General features: G+C 43.3%; 1 protein-coding gene and 1 pseudogene across 1 annotated transcript; both read left to right on the plus strand.

Annotated features, from left to right (window-relative positions):
- Window positions 1–3,282: 3,282 nt before the first annotated feature.
- Window positions 3,283–20,717, plus strand: Ufsp2 (UFM1 specific peptidase 2). The gene is made up of 3 exons (XM_080274446.1): window positions 3,283–3,333; window positions 7,158–7,361; window positions 19,182–20,717. Exons 1-3 carry the CDS (start codon window positions 3,295–3,297, stop codon window positions 20,616–20,618), a joined length of 1,680 nt encoding a protein of 559 aa, XP_080130572.1. The 5' UTR covers window positions 3,283–3,294; the 3' UTR covers window positions 20,619–20,717.
- LOC145402469 (5S ribosomal RNA) lies at window positions 4,010–4,128 on the plus strand (annotated as a pseudogene).
- Window positions 20,718–21,073: the final 356 nt, after the last annotated feature.

Consider the following 21,073-nt stretch of genomic DNA (forward strand, 5'->3'; position numbering starts at 1 on the left):
GAGCTGACCTGTTGCATAAATGAAGGACCGGGAGTATCGGTTAACTATTGCATTAGAGAGTTGGACAGAAAAGAGACGAGAGTTTGCTGCTAGACGGGTGCTACGCGCCCGTCGTAGAGGTGGAGGAATGCATACAAACAGTTCAGAGGAGCAGTGACCATTGAAGTAGCGATAGAAAAGAGATAAAGATGCAACAGTGCGACGAAGAGACAGAGGTTAAAAGGAGTCAGTAAGAGGAGGAGAGTTAATGAGACAAAAAGCCTTTGACTCTACCCTATTGAGAAGAGCTGTACTGTATGTGGGGAGCCTCCCCACACATGAGACTTGTACTCCACACAGGGGCGGATAAAAACCCTGTATAGAGTCAACAAGTGTGCAGGGGTAAAGAAGGAACAGAGTCGGATTGGCACACCAAATCTCTTGGAAGCAGATTTTACAAGAGCTGTAATATGATCTTTCTAAGATAAGTCCCAAGTAAATGAAACCCCAAGCATGTTCAAGGATGATGCAGGATTAAGCTGAATATTATTAAACATTTGTGGGTACACCTGTGGAAGATTTTGTCGGGTTGATAGGTGTAAAAACTGAGTATTTGATGCATTAAAAACAACCAAATTATTTTTACCCCAGTCAGAGATACGAGCCAAGTCAGACATTAGGTGTGCCATAGCCTCATCCCTTGTTTGTTGAAGTAACTGCTGAGATGGACGTTGCGGGAACCGGATGGAAAGGTGAAGGATGGAGTCATCAGCGTATGAGTGGATAGAGTAAGATGTACAGCTTAGAAGGTCATTGATGAATAAAAGGAAGAGAGTTGGTGATAGGACAGAGCCCTGAAGAACACCACTATTGATAGATCTAGGAGAAGAACGATGGCCGTCTGCAACAGCGGCTATAGAACGACCAGAAAGGAAGCTAGAGATGAAGGCACAGATAGAAGGATAGAAGCCGTAAGAGGGCAGTTTGGAAATTAGAGATTTATGCCAGACTCGATCGAAAACCTTTGAGATGTCAAGTGCAATGGCAAAGCTTTTGCCAAAGTCCCTGTTATGCTGAGTGTTTTTAGGCCGACTCCTCGTACTAAAGACACTAGCTACTGAGCGGGGTCCTCTTTCCGGACCGGAAGTAATGCACTAACAAAGGAACAGGACATAAAAACTAGGCAGTCCACCTTTAACACATCTATTACCTTAATTCTAACACCTTGACAATATTACATAGAATGGTATTATGGACAGAGGATACAGATATACAAAGTTACGTTAGTAAAACACGGGATATTCACACACTCTTTAATTATGCTTTACAATGGGTTAAGAGTCCATAAGTGGATGGGACTAGCTTGTATCAAAGTCCAAAAGGTCTTAGGGTGCTGGGGCAATAGAGATATCTGGGCTTGATGAGCCGAGGAGGGATTATTACTATAAAATAACAAGGGGGGTAGAACACTATAATTCACTGTTTGGGCTCGGCGCGGCAACTCTCGCCCGCGCGTGCACTGACAAGGGGGGAGACTACTCTAGACCGGACTTGGAGATAGCACTAGTCGTATGAACCCAGAACTTATAGTCTTTTCCAGGGGAAGGTATTTACGGACACTTTTTGGTATAATCCCGCTGGTTCACTCTGTCACTGTATCACAACAAGAAAGGGAAAGTCACTATTCTTGCCCGAGTTTCTGGGGCGATATCACTTTGTCACTATAAGGTGTAGGTCCTCGCTCTGGTCACGGTGCAGGGAGACCCTCTTGCCTAGGGTCTCGACCTGTTGTAGACCCTCCTCTGGTCACGGTGCAGGGAGACCCTCTTGCCTTGGGTCTCGACCTGTTGTAGGCCCTCCTCTGGTCACTGTGAAGGGAGGCCTGTCTGTGTTGGCCCTATGGACTGGGGCCAAACAGGTGTAGCAGACGGGCCTGACGTCGTAGGGTCTGCGGCAGGGGGAGGTCGGCGTCGACGGGTTGCTGGGCTCGCCTAGGGGTCCGAGGACTGCGGAGGTCTGCTGGGGGACGCGCCGTCAGGTGTGGGCTGCGGCCTCGTCTCCTGCTGGTACCTGGGGAAAACAAGAATTTCCCGGGGGTGGGAGGTAGGTCCCGACTGGGACCGGGCCTCTGTTCAGGTGACACTTTAGGGGCAACTCCCCCGGGTGGTGTCCAGCTACTCCTGCAGGAGTTAGCTGACTCTAGAGGACACACGGGGGCCGTGGTCTCTCTTGCACTTATAGAGGGTAGCATAGAGGCGACTCTCTCTCTTGTCTTTACAATTGCCGTGGCACCAGGTTGATCGGTCCTGGGACCCACTTGTGGCTGTGTGTGAGGGTCTCTTACCCTTAGAGTGGCTAGGGGCGTGAGCCCTGTACAATCCACTATTGGGCCTCCTGCCCTATTTGTTATAGAGGGCTCTCCTCCCTCGTCAAAGGACCTCCTGTCCTGGTTGTGGCAGAGGGTATTACGCCCTCGTGGCTCACGGTGGCAGAGGATACAAGCCCCTCGTGGCTCATCTGGGTTGTTGCGGCAGAGGATGGTGCTTCCCCGTGGCTCGCGGTGGCAGGAGGTGTAAACACCTCGTGGCTCACCTAGGGACCTCCTGTCCCGTTGGGGTGAAGCTGTGGTCGTCACCACAAGACTACGAGGGACTGACGTATCAGTCCCACCCCACTGCTGTCGATGGTTAACCCACCGTGTAATTTGTTGCGGGTCTAGGCTCACCTGGTGTTGAGGTAGTTGCGGGAAGAAGGGGCACAGGTCAGTGGTGGTTGGATGACCCTCTTGTCCCGGGTCACTAACCTGACCGTTATCTCCTCCTCGGGTGGTGGGGTGGTGGTGGCCCGGTGGTGGTGTGGGGGGTGGCGGGGCGGAAGGTCCGGTCGCCGGCATTTTAGTCCCGAAAGGAGGATGACCAGTGCTCATTTCTGATAATTTTTATGCTGTAATTGGGAGGGGGATCATCCCCCCAAAATCGTTGGAGAGGTCACGCTCATCAAATGCTGCATTACTGATGACAGCCCATTTTACAGCATGTACTGCGATAACAAAAGTGTTCCAAAAATGACCTTAGTGAACTAGGGTCTTGCCTAAACCTTTACTCTGCCAGGCTTTTTGTTTTTTGTTTTTATACAGCTGAAAGGTGACTAAGATTAATTTTCTCTAATAATATCAAAACCGAGTCTGTTAGAAAGAACCGTAAAGTTTGTATGGTAGATTCTTCCCCCCCCCCCACCATCTCTCAAATTTGGCGGACAGGAGATGTCAGTGAAGTTCTCCCGGTTGCCATCAGAGGCCACCACCTAAATGTCAACATGGAGATCCATCTGTGCGTCCTCTCACAGCTGATTCAGGTAAATATACTTTATATTGCGTTATGAAACCTTTATATTAACGACTAATTATCGTTATGGAGCTTTGGAATTTAGCTTATGTGTAGAAATAGCGCTAGCTTTTGGTGTTATGGTGTTGTAGGGCACGAATTGGATGACGCAAACAGCTGGCTGGGATAAGCCTTTCCGTGTGGTAATTTTGTAATATAACCTCAGGGTTACAGTGGTGATTGATTATGAGTGATACATACATGGGCCGGTGTGAATGGCTTCGTGTTTATAATTTATAAGTCTTATTACTAATTTGGTAGAACATATGGATGTTTAGGCCATGCCGAATTATTTACAAGCTTACCTTGGCACATCTGTTTTCTTGGCATTTGAAAATCTTTGGTCAGTATACAGGAATGATTCATCACCACAGAGTTAAAGATAATAAGACTGTGATAGAGAAACCTGTAATCAAGTTACTTTAGGTGGTGATTATACAGTAAGTAGATCCCTGGACAAATTACAAGTATTATTTTGTGTTGATTGCCAAGACATTGTTTGGATGTTTTTGCTATTAAAGTACAGGTATGACAAAACAAATGTTGCAATTGTTCAGTTACCAGTACTGAGTAAATGTTTGTTTGGTATGTTCTGTGTTATTCTTAAAATTTTCATTATGAATTGCCATTAGCCTAGTTTATTATATGTTTCATGTTTTACCATGTTGAGTACACCGCTTCCCGTACGATCAGCGAAGTTAAGCAACGTTGGGTCTGGTTAGTACTTGGATGGGTGACCGCCGGGGAACACCAGATGCTGTTGGCATCCATACGTGTCAAGTGGGGTTGGTGGAGGATTAGTGCCCCTCCCTGTAAAACAATTAACTCTCAGCCCGTGGCCACGCCGCTTGGGATACATGGCGTCTGGCAATGAATGAATGAATGAATGTTATACATTTCAAAATAGTGTTCATCCTTCTAGTTTAGGTTATGTTAGGTAAAGATTTATTTTTTCCTGGAGATCCATCCTTATACAGTATTCTATCTATCTATATACCTAGGCTGCTTCCCCCAAGGAAAGGGAGGTATTAGTAATGAAAAAATTAATGGAATTGGTAATACTGTATTTATACAACTATTTTGAGAACTGTGAGTTATATGCATACTGTACCTGTACACACACACACACACACACACACAGTGCTGTATTACCAATATATAATTCTATCTGTCTGTCGCCAGACGCCATAGCCTAATCCCGTAAGGGGTGGCCATTTGACTTTGAGTTACGTGTTTTATGGGGAGGGGCACTAACCCTCCACCAACCCACTTGTTGACATGTAGGGAGCACGTATGGTTTGGTTATGTGGTTACTGCCCAGCGTTGTAAGTGGTTTCTTCGCGTACAGGAATATATAATTCATTCATTCATTCATTCATTCATTGCCAGACGCCATGTATCCCAAACGGGGTGGCCAAGGGCTTAGAGTTAATTGTTTTACAGGGAGGGGCACTAATCCTCCACCAACCCCACTTGACACGTAGGGAGAACGTTATGCCAACAGCATCTGGTGTTCCCAGGCGGTCACCCATCCAAGTACTGACCAGACCCAACGTATATAATTCATAATATGATAAAAGCTTTGAGAATCATATTCCACTTGTTTAAAAATTTATTCTACCTTCCACCCCGTACTCACTTTGAATATAATGCATAATTAATATAAAGTTTTAACTTTTTTTTTTACAGAAATTTCAGCTCTCTGTTTTAGCACATACTTTATTTTCAGGTTATCAATAACATGTAAGAAAATTCAGGTTCATTACTAATGCATAACTCGGTTAAAAAAAGTGGGCATTACTTGTACCAGTATTACCATTCAAAAAAATTAAACAATGTCAGCACAAGAAGTTCTTACAGCAGGTCTGTCTGGGAGGAGATTCAGTGCGTTTTTGCATGACAGATTAATCAAAGAAATCTTTTGAGATTTGTCAAGGTCTGCCTGGGAGGAAATTCAGTTCATTTTGTGCATGACAGATTGATCAATGAAATCTGTTGAGGTTGTAGAAAATGCTGCTTTTGAGGATGTTTCCTGTTTTAAGTCCCCCCCCTTCCAAAATTACCATGTCATATAGTACTGGTAGAAACTTTCCAAAATTTTACTTCAAAATACAGCTACACACTATATACCAGATTTCACAAAGATCCATAAGAAATTGTTTTAGTAATCAAATGCTTGAAGTCCATGGAATATATATGCCAGAGGCAGTGTTCATTTGAAACAACAGGCTAGTGGTACAGTATACTGTATAATTTTTGTTTTGTAATTGCATCAACTTATCCTGAATACATGAGTGCACTTTTGTTTTTCAGTTGCAGTGTGTGTGTGTGTGTGTGTGTGTGTGTGTGTGTGTGTGTGTGTGTGTGTGTGTGTGTGTGTGTGTGTATGGGTTTTCACATTGATATTGAACATTTTTTTGTTTACCCTTTTCATGACAGTTTTTTAAAAAACAGAATTCAGGTCTTGGTTTCATAATGTCTATGGTTAGACCACAGCTTTGTGGCCATCATTTTAAGTCAAGTCTGTTAGGTACTGGCATGTTATGTTGACAGTCATGATAATTCATAGAACTTGACAATATGTCTCTATGTAATTCATGAAGTTACAAAATTCCTTTTCCCAAGTCCTGTACTGTATAATTTAGTCTGTCTATCAGTCAATTACCAGATGCCTTGATTCCATAAGGGGTGGCCACAAACAAATCGCCTCCATGTTTCTCTGTCTAGTGCCACTTCACTGCCTTGTTCCCAGCTTACACCCCCCCTTTCTCATATACCTTTTCACTCCATCCCTCCATCTCATCCATGTTTCTCTGTCTAGTGCCACTTCACTGCCTTGTTCCCAGCTTACACCCCCCCTTTCTCATATACCTTTTCACTCCATCTCATCCTCCGCTTCCCCCTTCCGCTCCCCCCCTTTCTCATATATTGTACAGTACCTCTCCACTCCGTCCCTCCATCTCATCCTCGGCCTCCCCCTTCCTCTTCCCCCCTTCCACCTCACTCGCATACCGTACACTTTCCCTGTTAGCGACTGCAAAAATACTCAGTGCTATATTTCTCCTCCTTCAGCAGAAACTGCAGTCTGGTTAAATAATGGATTAGGTTGGGTAGTGCATTTGATGCACACCAGTGAGAGGTGTTAATGGGGTGTGATGCAAGTATTTGGCTTATTTGGTATCCACTTGGAGAGTTCTGGTAATTCACTGTCTGCTACACCTCGCCATATTTTCTTCCCCCAGTAGTATGGGTGTATTCTGTGTAAATGATTATAATCAGTCAGTTTTTACCTCATGGAACTCGACCATTCCCTTAACAAGAATATGTTGCATGAAATCTGTTGAGCCTTTGTAGGAAGGAGTCTCTTTGGTTACTAGTCAGATTGATTCTTATATTAATACCCTTGGCCATCAGCTGTGCTGAGAGAGGTTAGGCTTCTAAGCCTCACTAGAAAAAACATTGTAGAAGCATGTAAGGATGCTAATGTGAGGCACTGATGGAGTTAACCATTTGCTCTGCACTAGATATCATTCACAGTGCTAAAAGTCCGAACTTTTAATCAACTTCTGAGTATGAGTCCCAGTTTAAAGTTTTGTCATTGGGCAGTAAAGGAATAATATGCAATATAGTTGGACGCAGTAATAGACCCTTGATTGCAGTGGTAAGTATGGTCCTTTTTTTTTTTTTCATACTGTATTTGTCTCTATCAGAATCCTTTATTCAACCAAAGGGAAACCTCTCTTAGTGAAGGGGTTAATATTACATCATTAGCTTGACCCCAGCTGTTTCTTCCAGCGACTAGAATTCCAGGTCACCCCTGTAAAAGGAAGTGTATATGGGTTGACGACCAATGATGGCAGGGTGCTGGCAGTGACGGTGGTAGTGAGCTCAAACTCCACTGGCCTAGAGCATGATGTTTCACTCCTCCTGCCTGTCCCGCTTGTGCGGATTGGCAGCTTTAATGTGTGCAAAGGGGACCACACAATGCCTGATTTGGAGGTGAGTGTTTGGGAGCCTTCTGTGGCATGTGCCTGTTGTCTTCATCGTTATTATTATTTGCCACTTTATTCATTGTCATCAGTAGCAGTAGGGTCATTCCATCGTGAGGAACATTACATTCAGAGATAAGTTATTGAATTACTGGTACTCTCAGTTATTTCTGCAAAAGTATGAAATATAAACGAATGTATTTTGCCAGCTACTGTATATAACCAACACTTCACCCCACATCATACCACAGTCAGATTCTTTATATGTTTTAATATGGTTGTTATATTGATTTTCAAAACTTCTGTGAGGAACGTTACTGCAATGCTACCCCCTCTTGTGGTTGGCATAAGTAATTTCAATAACTCTGTGATTTGACTAGTCCAGTCAAAGAGTGTTTCATACCAATAACATGTCAATAGATAAGGATCATGACCATACCCAGGAAATTTGATTATTCATAATAATTGTTGTGCTGTTAAGGAAAATGTGGCCATGAGACACGTTACCGAAAAAGTGAGAAACATTACTTGTGCGATTTTAATTGAAATGTGATTATACAGTCAACTCATATTATGGTTACAGTAATTGTAAGTATCACATATATAAAGAAAATGTGTACTGATGTGAAATTTACATCATAAAGTAACCAGAAAGTGGTTGTTAGAGGCGCTTACCACCTACACACTCGATGTAGTGCTGCTCTGGGGTGCCTGCCCTTTCATCTCATCCTTCCTTCTTTCCATCCTTCCTCTTTTGTCTTTCCTTCCTTCATTCTTTCCTCTTCCTTCTGTTTATGGGTAACTCTACACTCAGTGACAAGCCAAATGGTTTCATGTACACCGGGAAACCATTTGCTACACTGGGTGGTAACCATACAACCAAATTATGGCACCTGGTGGATTAGTTGGCAATTAAGACACTCCAATTGGATAGAGCTGGTGCAAGTTGATATCCAACGTGTGGTTGGGGTTTACTGCTCATGTAATGCCACTCATGGATGATTGAGGCCTGTTACTTTAATCTTAAATGTCAGGACCATTTTGCCTTACCCTGGGCTTCTGTGCACCTCATTGGGCAAGACTTGATTAGATGATGAAGGAATGTATGAACTGACCAGAAGACAATTCCTTTTTAAGTTGACATCAACATAGACTCGCTGATTGAGGAGGGAAGAGGCACCCCTTTGAATGTATGTACCATTCATGATACTTGAGGAGTCGGCAAAGCCTGCAAACCATGTCCTCTGCCATTTCATCTATGTCTGGGTTGTCAGGGAAATGAAACTGAGTATGACCCACTGTGTTGATGTCCCACTTTCTAAGGAAATTAACTTTGATTATGCCCTCTTCAGGCACTGACTCAGTGACTGCAGTTCATAATGTTTAGACAGTGTCTTGGCAGTATAATGAACCAGTACAGCAATGAACACTAATAAGGGGACAGGGTAGTCTGCCACCAGAGGGCTTTTAATCGCACACGTCCATCCTCCAACTCCCCCTCCGTACCCCCACAAAACCATCGATTTGTTAGGCAGATGGATCGGAGATCTAAACGTTCACTCTCTCTCATGTCTCGCTGCATGTAATATTATTATAATTTATTCTACTATTATGTGTATTATTACGAGTATACATCCACCTTCAGCTCAGTGGGAAATAATTATATTGAGGCTTTAGCAGATTTCAATAGAATGACCCCGTTGTATAGAATTCTATTCCAAATGTTTATTTCTCATCTAAACGTTGTACTAAAATCTAATGAACAGTGACAAGTTATATGACTACTAGCCCTAAAAGTCCCACTCCTGCCTTGTCATATGGGGATCCACATGTCCACCAGTTCTCATATCCACCTGCTCACTCAACTCATCCGACACTCACCCTTCCCAGCCACCTGTGTGACCCACTAAACACACCAATCTCGGCCATCCACCCTGCCCACCCTAAGCACACCAATCTTGGCCATCCACCCTGCCCACCCTAAGCACACCAATCTTGGCCATCCACCCTGCCAACCGTAGGCACACCAATCTTGGCCATCCACCCTGCCAACCGTAGGCACACCAATCTTGGCCATCCACCCTGCCAACCCTAGGCACACCAATCTTAGCCATCCACCCTGCCCACCCTAAGCACACCAATCTTGGCCATCCACCCTGCCCACCCTAAGCAGTAAGCACACCAATCTTGGCCATCCACCCTGCTCACCCTAAGCACACTAATCTCGGCCATCCACCCTGCCCACCCTAAGCACACTAATCTCGGCCATCCACCCTGCCCACCCCCGACTGCCACCCACCAAGCTCATCTAACAATGCCACCCAACACATCTGCTCACCCTGAACCCACCAACCCAACCACCCATGCAAATAACCCGGCCATACCATTTTCTCAGCCACCCTGGTGGCTGAACGTGTCACCACACACCCTGGTGACATTCCAACGACGCATCTTGCCCACCAATCACGGTCACCCACCCCACCCACAAATGCCGCCCACCCTGCTCACCCAACAATGCCATCCATGACATCAACCTATCCAGCCCTCCCACTGTACCTACTTACCTCTCCCTGAATTCAGTGTAGGCCTAACTGCAGTGATTTCATGTTTAAAGCTGTGTGTGAGAAACGTTACATCTTTTTCTGGTAACGTCCCTCACGCTGTACATGTAATGTGTGTGACAGAGCATATGGCTTACCAGTGTCTCTTACAAGATGTCACTGGGCTACATTTGTAAGATACCACGATGCCTATTCGTAAGGTGTGTACAGGTATAGGAAAAAAAAAACACACATTACTCCTGAAGTACGCAACAACAACTGTAGTGACATTACAACTCATATAGATGCCATTTCAATAAAAACCAATGACAGCATTCCAAACAAATACATACTCAGGTCAATGACGATAAGAAAAGCACTAATTTGAGCATGAATTTTTCTTCATTGACTTGGTACAACATTTTTTAATGTCTCATTCTCAGTAGACAGTTTAGAAACTTTTTGTGCCGAGATTCATAAAATTCAATGTTCAGGCTTTGAAATTATATATAATTTTTATATTTTGATCAATTCTGAGATTGACCCTAAAGGTTGACATTTACATGGAATGACCCAGTACTGTATTATCTTACTGTATTCAGATCATCATTATTGGTGGCAGTGGCGGCGTGATGGTGGTGGTGGTAGGAATGACATTTCAGAGGGATGGTGTGAGGGTGATGGTATCACTATATAAACTTTGATTACTTCTAATTCACAACATATGCAGTCAAGGATTTTTAAATTTTAGACAGCAGTCTGGTTCATGTGAATCGATATGGGAGGGATTGATGAATAAAGTGGGATACTGGTATATAGGATACAGTGGGAAAAGGGGGGACTTCAGTTGGGGTGTTGATATGGAATTCTCTTATTATATATATAGTTTAACGCCTGGATGCCGGGCTAAACTCCGCCCCGCTCGTCACCTTAGTATGGAAAAATTCCACAAAATAGCCTTACTTCTAACCTTCATATCTCAGAAACTGTAGCAGGTTGGGAAATGAATTAAAGACCATATTACTCAATGACTCTTCATCTTGCGAATGAAACCATCCCCAGGTGTGTAGGCAGTCCCTTTGATGAGTAGGGAGCTTTTGAAGATGTGTAATTTTCCATGGATGGTGGGGCTGCATCTGAGGCATTGCTTCTGGCCACGACGTTGGTCCCGTGGTGCACAGGCTGGCCAACCTTTGGTAGCACTGACCGGGCAAACACTGAGGAGTGTTTGCAATGCTGCGGCCACTTTCGTTCACAATCTTCATCATTTCTCTACTCATAGCTATGATTTTGACTCATCACCCTGTGCCTGTGGCTAATCTTTGGTTTTCTGGTCATAACAGACTGACACTTTGACCCTTTTGTGTGTGGGAGAACTCTCACCAATACAATAAAAAATGTCAGAAAAAGTATGTACTCATTTTCCCATAATTGTAACCAGTTTTACACTGTACACTTTCTTTTTTTCATTAGTATTTTTTCCGCTGGTAGCATGCACTAATGTAATGAAAATCACATTCCTAAAATTATGATACATCATAAGGTAAACACTTGTACTGTACTTTATTTTCTTAGGCACTTTCTTTTGGCTTAGAACTTACATGTACTTACCTTACAACTTATGTTCTATAGCACTTATTCTGCTTGCTCTTGATATCACATTTACAGTGCATATCACATACTTTTCATAGTGCTACCAAATGCCACAAAATTACAAAAGTACAGTACTACCCAAGAAGACGATTTTCTTAAGCACAACTTGGGGTTCTCTTTCCTTAGGTGCTTGGGTAACTATAAGTATTTACATGTTCAGTGTCACAGATCAGCATTGCACTTATAACTTATAAAGAAACAGCACTGACACAAAAATCCCCCTATTTACAATCTCCCACTCACTGGTGCTCAGTAGTCTTAGGTATTGGTCATCATCATCATCATCTAATCCTGTGTTGCCCCATGAGGAGCGTAGGAGTCCGAGGCTAGGTAACAGTCTAAAAAACAATTGGGGCAAAGTGCAACCTGGCATTCATTACACTGATTGTAAGATTCCTTATGTGCTTGGTCCCAACATTTTGTCATCATGCAGACATGGCATCACCTGTAGGTCAAGTGGACTGCAGGAGTCCTGCCCAGGTGCACTAGATGTTGACATGATAGGTAATTGGAACTTGCCAACCTGTCAACTGTCATAACCTAATACATTGACTTCCTTACACCTGTGGGCTGAACAGTTGCATACTTATCAAGGAGCTGCCATGCCAGTTCTTTTCATACTCGCATAGAGAAATAGTCTTCCCAACAACCTCCTTGTAAAGAATGAAACTACTCAGAATTCCAATATCAAGGTGTAAGAATGCCTTCTTGTACCAGCGGCAGAATTTGAGGAGACAATCCATCTCGTCCATCTGCATGTCCGACTTGTCCACAAACTGCATGTTGATGTTATAATAATTGACGGCATGGGTTCCCTGGTTCTGTGGTCTGTCTTCCCAGTGTCCTGCATAACCCCCTTGTGAACTGTGGTCACCATATTGACCTTTTGGTTATCATGCCAGTGAATGGCCAACATTTTACCACACTTCCAGGTTAACAAGGCACCTCTCTTGGTCTTCTTGGGGAAGGATGGAAAATTCTGCTGATTGGCACAGACAGTTCCACAGTTCTCAGTTCCACATTCAAAGAGATACTTTTTCAATGCTGGGGAAGTGTAAAAATTGTCCATGTACAGAGTGTGGTTCCTGTGAAAGTATCTGTCCATCAGCACTTTTACCACTGCAGCAGAAAAGCCATGCGGATTATCACAGGGAATGTCCATATCTGTAGCAGGACAGTCAGTCACGTCCAGCACAAATCCTTTCTGGCAGTCACAGAGGACAAAGAACTTCAGGCCAAAATGGTGATGTTTTGAGGGCACACACTGAATAAATGCCAGATGACCCCGGAACAAAGTGACTCGTCTGTCACAACCTTCTAAAATGGCCAGAAATCCCTCAGAAATGCATCCTTGAGGAGCATAAGGATGTTCCTTTTTTTCCATAACCTGTCATTTGGTGTCAGGCCATAATTCTTGCTGAAGTGAAGAAACCTCAGGATTGCAAGATATGGTACTGCTCATGCCTTATATATTTACCGAAGACTGGTGTGTGGATGATTTTGTCTATGGCCCAATAGTTGTGAAGCACGTGTTTTTTCACGTGCGCCATAATCATCGTAAGCATGTGTCACACATACATCTCTGCTACGTCCACAACCTTCCACTCCTTCATTTTGGGAACCTTGCTCACCGACATGTCCAGTCAGCATACAGAGATTGTGTGGTGATTGTTGATTGCATCCACCAGAAGCAGAACTGTTGTGGTGGTGAAAATAGGCTAAAAAAATGGCAGGATTGATGGTGTTCCTGCTCCAAGGTGCTCCCTCTGTACACCAGTCCCTGTGGCATCAAAGGCAGTTGTTGCTGGCTCGAAACCTTCACCTTCCTTCCACATAAAAGCATCAAGCCTGCCAACGCATGGGGTTGTATGGTATGATGCTGTCATACCTGGACACTCCTCTCCTGTGACCTCAAGCACTCCCACGGCATGGCCATGGGCAGGAGGAGGGGAAGGGAAGGAGAAGGTGAGGAGGGGGTAAAGGTGGTGGAGGACAAGGGTGATGACTCATTTGTAGCTGAGACTTCCTGGGGTGATGCTGGCTTCCCACGCTGATGAAGTGTTGCTGCAAACTTCCATTTTCTTGTGTTAGAAGGGCCAGGCTGTTGTAATATAGCCCTTGAGGTGCTGGGTTGTGGTGACGAGGGTTGTGGTGCGGACTGTCAGTGACGCACTGCCCTCATGTGTGGTGGTGAGACAGGGCGGCATTGTTTACGGAGAACATGACTGCCACCCTTACCACCGTCTCACTTTTACCTGTTTTTGGATCGTCCACTTCCACATCAGAGGCAAAGGTGTCACTCTCATACGCCGTCCCTGCCTCCTGAAACTTTATGAGTGCTGTATCTGAAGGGGCAGGGGTTGGAGGAATAGATGCTTCACTCTCCACATGGTAACTTCCCTTCTCAGCTAAACTGGACACCGTCATGTCTAAGGCATGTCAAATAGCACTATCACTTAGCCCCTTTACATCTCCCTTTGGCAGGAGTTTGGTGGGGGTGGATGACGCAACAGGGTCCCTTAGCAGGGAATGGAATTGAATGAAGTGGATTCGGAAGACATGGCTGTACACCTGACTAAGGCACCAGAGTGACTAAGTCATGCTTGCATGTGCTGCTGGTAGTCTCTCACAACCCTTAGGTGGTGAGATCAAGTGGCAGTCACTTCAAACTGCGGCACAAAAACAAGTGCGGTTCCTACCGACACCCGCCTCCACCCGGCCACCAATTTCTTGACAGTTCTGACCGACACTTAGCAATTAAGGGTTATGTAGCCTATTATCTTGGAATGAAATAGCTACATGGTTGGCGATTGTGCTGTATATACTGTCCCACATCAACATCACTCCATCCATGAATGTCTGTTGAATATCCTGTGTACATCATTTCATGGCAGTACCACTTGTTTAGAAATCCGTTAACCCTTCATTACTGTGACAGAAATAGTGATCTGAAGGCACCAGTTAGGATACTGTTCATGCGCTGTACAAAGATTCAGTCAAGAGACAACTGTTGTAGCATGTAATGGCATAGGAGGGGTGGGGGATGGGGTAAGCCATTTACTCAGACTGTGAACTGCAGACCTGCCTCTCAAAGGGAGTACACGGTAGTGAGGCTGTTTGTTGCCACTGTTTTTATAAATCTGTATGAGAACCAGTAGATTATTATTATTATAATAATAATAATTTTTTTTTTTTAAATCCTGTAAGTTGTGCAGCTGTGGAATAGGTACTGTAGAGAGAAGTGCTCAGAGATGGTATTAATTTTTCAAGGAGTGTATGTAGATAGTGTGATGAAGTCTTTGAAAATGAGGTTGCAGTTAACTTTTGAAGATGACATACAAGTAGTTATTGGTGAGGAAAATGAAAGCAGACAGAGGGATAGTAAGAGGAAATGTCACAAAAAGAGTATAAGGACCATGTATGAACAGTGTAGTTGAAATGTGTATATACTTTGACCATCGTGCCCTCTCTCTCTTTATATATACTTTGTGCAAATTCAGTTTGAAATATGAAAATAGAGGTAAGTGTAGATTATTTGAGTTTCCCTTGATAGATTTTTAAAATTATCTGGAACATTACATTATCTACCATATAAGTAATTCTGATAAATAGTTGTATTCTTGATACAGATGTTGGAGGTTTGTTATACAGTATTGTGTTGTATTATTGGTGTTTGTGTTTGATGTTATTATAGTCTATTTGATTGACCTGTGCACCTGAGATTAAGGGGCAAGTAGGGTGTGTTTGATTCGCAGCTGCGGATTGGCCGCCGATGATGTCAGTGAGGTAAATGCAGGCATGTATTGTAGTGCAACATGTGGACGTAGGTGTACACCATGGGTGGATATTATAGTGCAACATGCGGACATAGGTGTACACCGTGGGTGGATGCAGTGCAACATGCGGACTTGGGTGTACACCGTAGGTGGACTGTTTACTTTGAACGTCACTCGTTTTATAAAACTTTATAATCAGCTTTAATTTTCTTTGATAACAGTAAACTTTTTAAAGCTAATTTTGACCTCTTCAGCTTCAGAAATTATTCCATTCTTAAACTGGCTGCAGACAATGTCTATCTATCTATCTATCTATCTATTGCCAGACGCCTCAATCCCGTTTGGGGTGGCCACAAACAAATCGCCTCCAAGTTGCCCTGTCCCCCGCCATTTCACTCCCCTGCTCCCAACTCACACCCCCCTCTCTCATATACCTCTCCACCCCATCTCTCCATCTCATCCTCGGCCTCCCCCTCCCTCTTTCCCCCTCCACCTCACTCACATACACTCTCTTCGTCAGTCTTTCACCCTCCATCCTCTCCACATGGCCAAACCACCTCAGTGTGTTCCTCATAACGCTTCCTATCACATCCACATCAACACCACAACGCTCCTTTATATCCTCATTCGTCAGCCTGTCTCTCCATGTGACTCCACAGGCTCCTCTTAAATAACTCATTTCCACGGCTCTCACTCTTGACTTGTGTCCTTCCAACAACGTCCACGCTTCACTTCCGTACGTTAGAGTTGGTATCACAATACTGTCATGTAGTAACTTTTTCACTTCCATGCTCACTTCCTGTTTCTTATCACTGCTTTCAAAGAACCAGCAACCTTTCTTCCCTGCTGTACCCTTTCAAGCACTTCACCCTCCAAACCTCCATCCTTACTCATCACACTACCCAAGTACTTAAACGTACTCACATTTTCCAATTCCTCACCATCCAACCTCGCTGAACATTCACTGACTTCACCTCTCTCAAAGACCATCACTTTACTCTTCCCTACATTCACCTTTAGATTCCGTTTCCTACACACTCTCTCAAACTCATCCACCAAGCCTTGCAGCTCTCCTTCGTCTTCACTCAACAACACGGTATCATCTGCAAACAACAGTACATGGAGTTTCCAAACACTATCCTCTCTCACCAGGGCCACTCCAACATCCACTACCCTACCTTGTACCTCTTTTATTACCCCATCCATGTACAGATTGAACAACCATGGAGACATGACACATCCCTGTTTCAACCCAACTTTCAAAGAGAAAATTCACTTAGTTCACCATCCACACGCACTGCAGCCTTCGCACCATCGTACATACTCTTCACAGCATTCAACAACTTCCCATCTATTCCATATATTCTTAACACTTTCCACAATCCTAGTCTATCCACCCTGTCATATGCTTTCTCCAAATCCATGAAAGCCGCATACAACTTCTTTCCCTTCTCTAGAAACTTTTCCACTAAAGATCTGAGAATGAATATCTGATCTACACAACCTCTTCCCTTCCTAAAGCCTCCCTGTTCTTCTCCAACTAATTTCTCTGTTCTTTCTGTAACTCTGTCAATAAGTATCCTACCATACACTTTTCCTATTATTCTAAGAAGACAAATGCCCCTATGATTACCACACACTTCTTTTTCCCCTTTTCCTTTGTACAAGGGAATAATTATACCTGACTTCCAATCCTCCGGGACTCTACCTTCCTCCCAGGCCAATCTGCACATCTTCCACATCCATTCTACTACTATCTCTCCCCCATGCTTCAACATTTCACCACACACTCCATCAATTCCTGGGGCTTTCCCTGATTTAACTTTCTTCATTGCTTCCACAACTTCTATCCTACTGATTTCTTCCTGTCTTCTCACCTCCCTCCTTCTCCCAGCCATTCCCCAGCCACTTATACTTGCAATATAAATATGTATGTGTTAAAATAAGAAGAGCTGTAGATTTACATCATCGGAGGCCAATCAGCAGCCGCAAATCAAACACACTCTACTCACCCCATACATCTCAGCAGCACAGGTCAATCAAATAGTGTATAACTGATAAGCCATATTTGTGCTTCAACTATTGTAACTATGCAGGTAACTACTACCTTACAAATATTAATTCGTTGCGCACACACACACACACACACACACACACACACACACACACACACACAGAAAGACAGTTTGGTTTCAGAAAAGGAAAATCATGTGTTACTAATCTGTTGAGCTACTATGACAGAGTAACAAACACAATACAGGAAAGGGAAGGATGGGTGGACAGTATCTATTTAGATTTCAAGAAAGCTTTTGACACAGTACCACACCAAAGACTTTTATGGAAACTGTACCATCAAGGAGGAATTTGAGGCAAACTGTTTTGTTGGATGCAAGACTTTCTCATAAAAAGAGAAATGAGGACAGTACTAAGAGGAAACTACTCATCATGGAAAGAAGTGACTAGTGGAGTACCACAGGGTTCGGTGCTGGCACCAATCATGTTTTTAGTGTATATAAATGATATAAACAGTAACACTGGAAATGAGAGCTATCTGAATATGTTTGCAGATGATGCAAAAATACAAAGGAGAATTACTAGCACAGACTCTTGTAGGGAGTTACAAGAAGAATTAAATAAACTTCATGAATGGAGTAGTACATGGCAAATGGAATTCAGTGTGGACAAGTGTCATGTAATCAAGTTTGGTAAAAGTGGAAAAAGACCTGGTTGGGATTATAAGTTAGGAAATAAAACCCTATACACATCAGAAAGAGAGAAAGACCTAGGTGTGATTATCAATAACAGACTATCTCCGGCTGACCACATCAGCGAGAAGGTACGGAACATGTATACACTGCTTGCAAATATGAGAATAGCATTCACATACATAAATGAAGACATGCTAAGAAGGATAATAACATCATTCATTAGACCAACCCTGGAATATGCATCAGTAGTCTGGAGTCCTTATCTCAAAAAGCATATAGACAAGATTGAAAAAGTTCAAAGGGCCGCTACAAGATGGATACCAAGCTTAAGGGACCTAAGCTACAAAGAAAGACTAAATAAACTGAATCTACCAACACTACAGGAGAGAAGGAAAAGAGGTGACATCATAATGCTATATAAGTGCATATCAGGAAAGGAGAAAATAGACATAAATGATTACTTAACATATGGAGAAGCATCAGCAAGAGGACACTGCAAAAAACTGCATAAGAAGAGAGGTGATAAAGACTTAAGGAAATTCAGTTTCCCAAACAGAGCAATTGATCAATGGAATGCACTACTGAATGAAATAGTGTGTGCCAAAACAATTCACAAATTTAAGGATATGTACGATAAATATGGTTTAAGACACGGAACAGTACGAGCTTGACTCATTCCTGTAAAGATACAATTAGGTAAGAACAATTAGGTAAGAACACACACACACACACACACACACACACACACACACACTTGTATGCATGCACATAGTACATTGGGTACATTGGAAGATGAGGAAGGGATTATGTAAACTGTAATACTGTACTGTATAATGTAATTGAACCATTAGTACAGTGTACAGTATTGCAGTTTGTCCAGTCCAAAACTTATTATCCAACCCAGCATTTGCATATTATGTGTGTAAGGGAGGATATAATGTGAAAGAGCAACTTGGTCAAATGAAACATACGGTTTGAAAGTGTATGCATGTACTGTAGGGTGACGTTGAGTATTCTAAAGACATGAGTTGGGTGTGAATGACTACTTCTCTTACTTAACAGTTTTCCTATCCTTGTGTCTGGAACAAATGTGAACAAGTGTGAAACAGAGTAACGATGATGGTGGTGATAATAACCATTGACACTTTCGCAGGAGGGAGAAGTGAGCCTGGTGTGGGACCAGATAGAGCTGCACACATATGTCCGAGGCACAAATGGCACTGAATCTACCAAGTTCACCACCCTCTCCCAAGATGAGCTTAACCAGTCATTCATCATGGCCAAAGTTGCTTTCTCATTTGATGTTAGTGCCAAGGACTCCCCCTCATCCATCAGGAGCACAGTACAGAGCTTGATGGAGCAAGTAGAGTCTCCAGCTGCATGTTTTAGGTTCTTGAACTCAAAGCTGATCCTGCAGAATAGTGAGGAAGGGGTTCTGACTCTTGGAGATTCACTCAGTGGTTCAGATAAGCCAGTGGGGTCCATTGTAAAGATTGGTAAAAAGAAAGCATCATCCCAGCAGATGACATATTTCCAATTTATGTTTTGCCGTTCTGTTTGTCCAGCCACAAATGCTCCTGTTGTGAGGATAGACAACAGGAAAGTGAATGTCCTGTCAGTGGTTCTAAATGGAGAGGCCATTGTGTACTTGGAAAAGTCCTTACCAGTTAGTGCAGTTGCAGAGTTGTTAGCACAAGGGGTGGTTCAGCAGTTACAGTTGGCAGAGTTTTGGCTATGTAAACAGCTTACAGATAAAAAGATAAAGGGTTCTTTAACATCAGTAAACTCCCTGCACTTCCTGGCTGGACATGTGGTGAATGTGATATACCCAGACGACACTGAGGAAGCCCATTTGGAAGGATACCGGAGGGAGGTTCACAGGACACTTCTCTTCCCTCTTAATCGTCCTATGATCAGGCGGGGGAATGGGCTGACTCTGGCTTCTGGCAGCAAGTCTTTGGTCCTAACCAATACCCACATTGGTCTAAATCCATCAAAGGTGATTGGAATGGTGAGAACAGTAGCAGGGACTTACGGGTATCATCACTACATGCAGGACAAGTTTGATGACAACAAGTGGGGTTGTGCATACCGTTCCCTTCAGACGCTAATTTCATGGTTCCGCTACCAAGGCTACACTGAAAAGCCAATTCCAGCACACAGGGAGATCCAGAAGTGCTTAGTGGATATTGGAGACAAACCCTCGTCATTCATCGGATCAACACAGTGGATAGGCTCAACAGAGGTTGGTTTTGTGTTGGATAACATGTTCAATATCAGTTCAAGGTTCATATTTGTAAACAGTGGGGCAGAACTGGCTGAAAAGGGACGAGAACTGGCCATACACTTTGAGACTCAGGGGACTCCGATCATGATTGGAGGTGGAGTCTTGGCACACACCATCATTGGGGTTGACTGGAATGATGAGAATGGTGATATCAGTTTCCTCATCCTGGACCCACACTACACTGGAAATGATGATTTGTCAACTATTCAGTCCAAGGGCTGGTGTGGTTGGAAGGGACCAGATTTCTGGAATGCCAGTGCATATTACAACTTGTGTTTACCTCAGCGTCCAATGTGCATATAATATGCAGTGAGAATGTGCTCCTAGAAAATGTAATAATAGAAAAAGGCTTTTGTATGTACAGCCTTTATCTACTCCAGCAACTAGTGTGCATCTAAATGATGAGAAAGTGTATCTTTAAGAAACGAAAGGTAAAGTTTTTGTATGTGAGGATGAACATAGTTTTGTATTGAAATCAGGCCTTTTTTTTTCTTAATTTTTTGTCAGTAGTGATTTGAAAAGTCTAATTGGTCATATGAAAATTAGAGGCCATTTGGCCAGTGAGATTTGTTAATACTTTATTACCTTACATATGTGAAGCCAAATTACTAGATTACATGTGGCACTGAAATTAAGTTGAGGGATATTGTATTTTATGAAATTGATGACAATGATTTCATGGTCAACACTATGTAGTGTTCACCTAAGATGCTTGTTATTTTAGTGGTCAGAGGCACTTTTTGGCATCAAGCCTTAAG

The sequence above is a fragment of the Coenobita brevimanus genome, chromosome 57 (assembly GCF_032717465.1).
Source record: "Coenobita brevimanus isolate Jiangsu-jjx chromosome 57, ASM3271746v2, whole genome shotgun sequence".
NCBI classification, from domain to species: Eukaryota; Metazoa; Arthropoda; class Malacostraca; order Decapoda; family Coenobitidae; genus Coenobita; species Coenobita brevimanus.

What these genes read in the sequence shown, in the direction of transcription:
- Ufsp2 (XM_080274446.1), top strand. Translation starts at nt 3,295, where the DNA reads ATGGAGATCCATCTGTGCGTCCTCTCACAGCTGATTCAG. An exon ending in TCCTCTCACAGCTGATTCAG is followed by an intron (nt 3,334 to 7,157) that starts GTAAATATACTT and finishes TGTTTCTTCCAG; the next exon opens with CGACTAGAATTCCAGGTCAC. An exon ending in ACACAATGCCTGATTTGGAG is followed by an intron (nt 7,362 to 19,181) that starts GTGAGTGTTTGG and finishes ACACTTTCGCAG; the next exon opens with GAGGGAGAAGTGAGCCTGGT.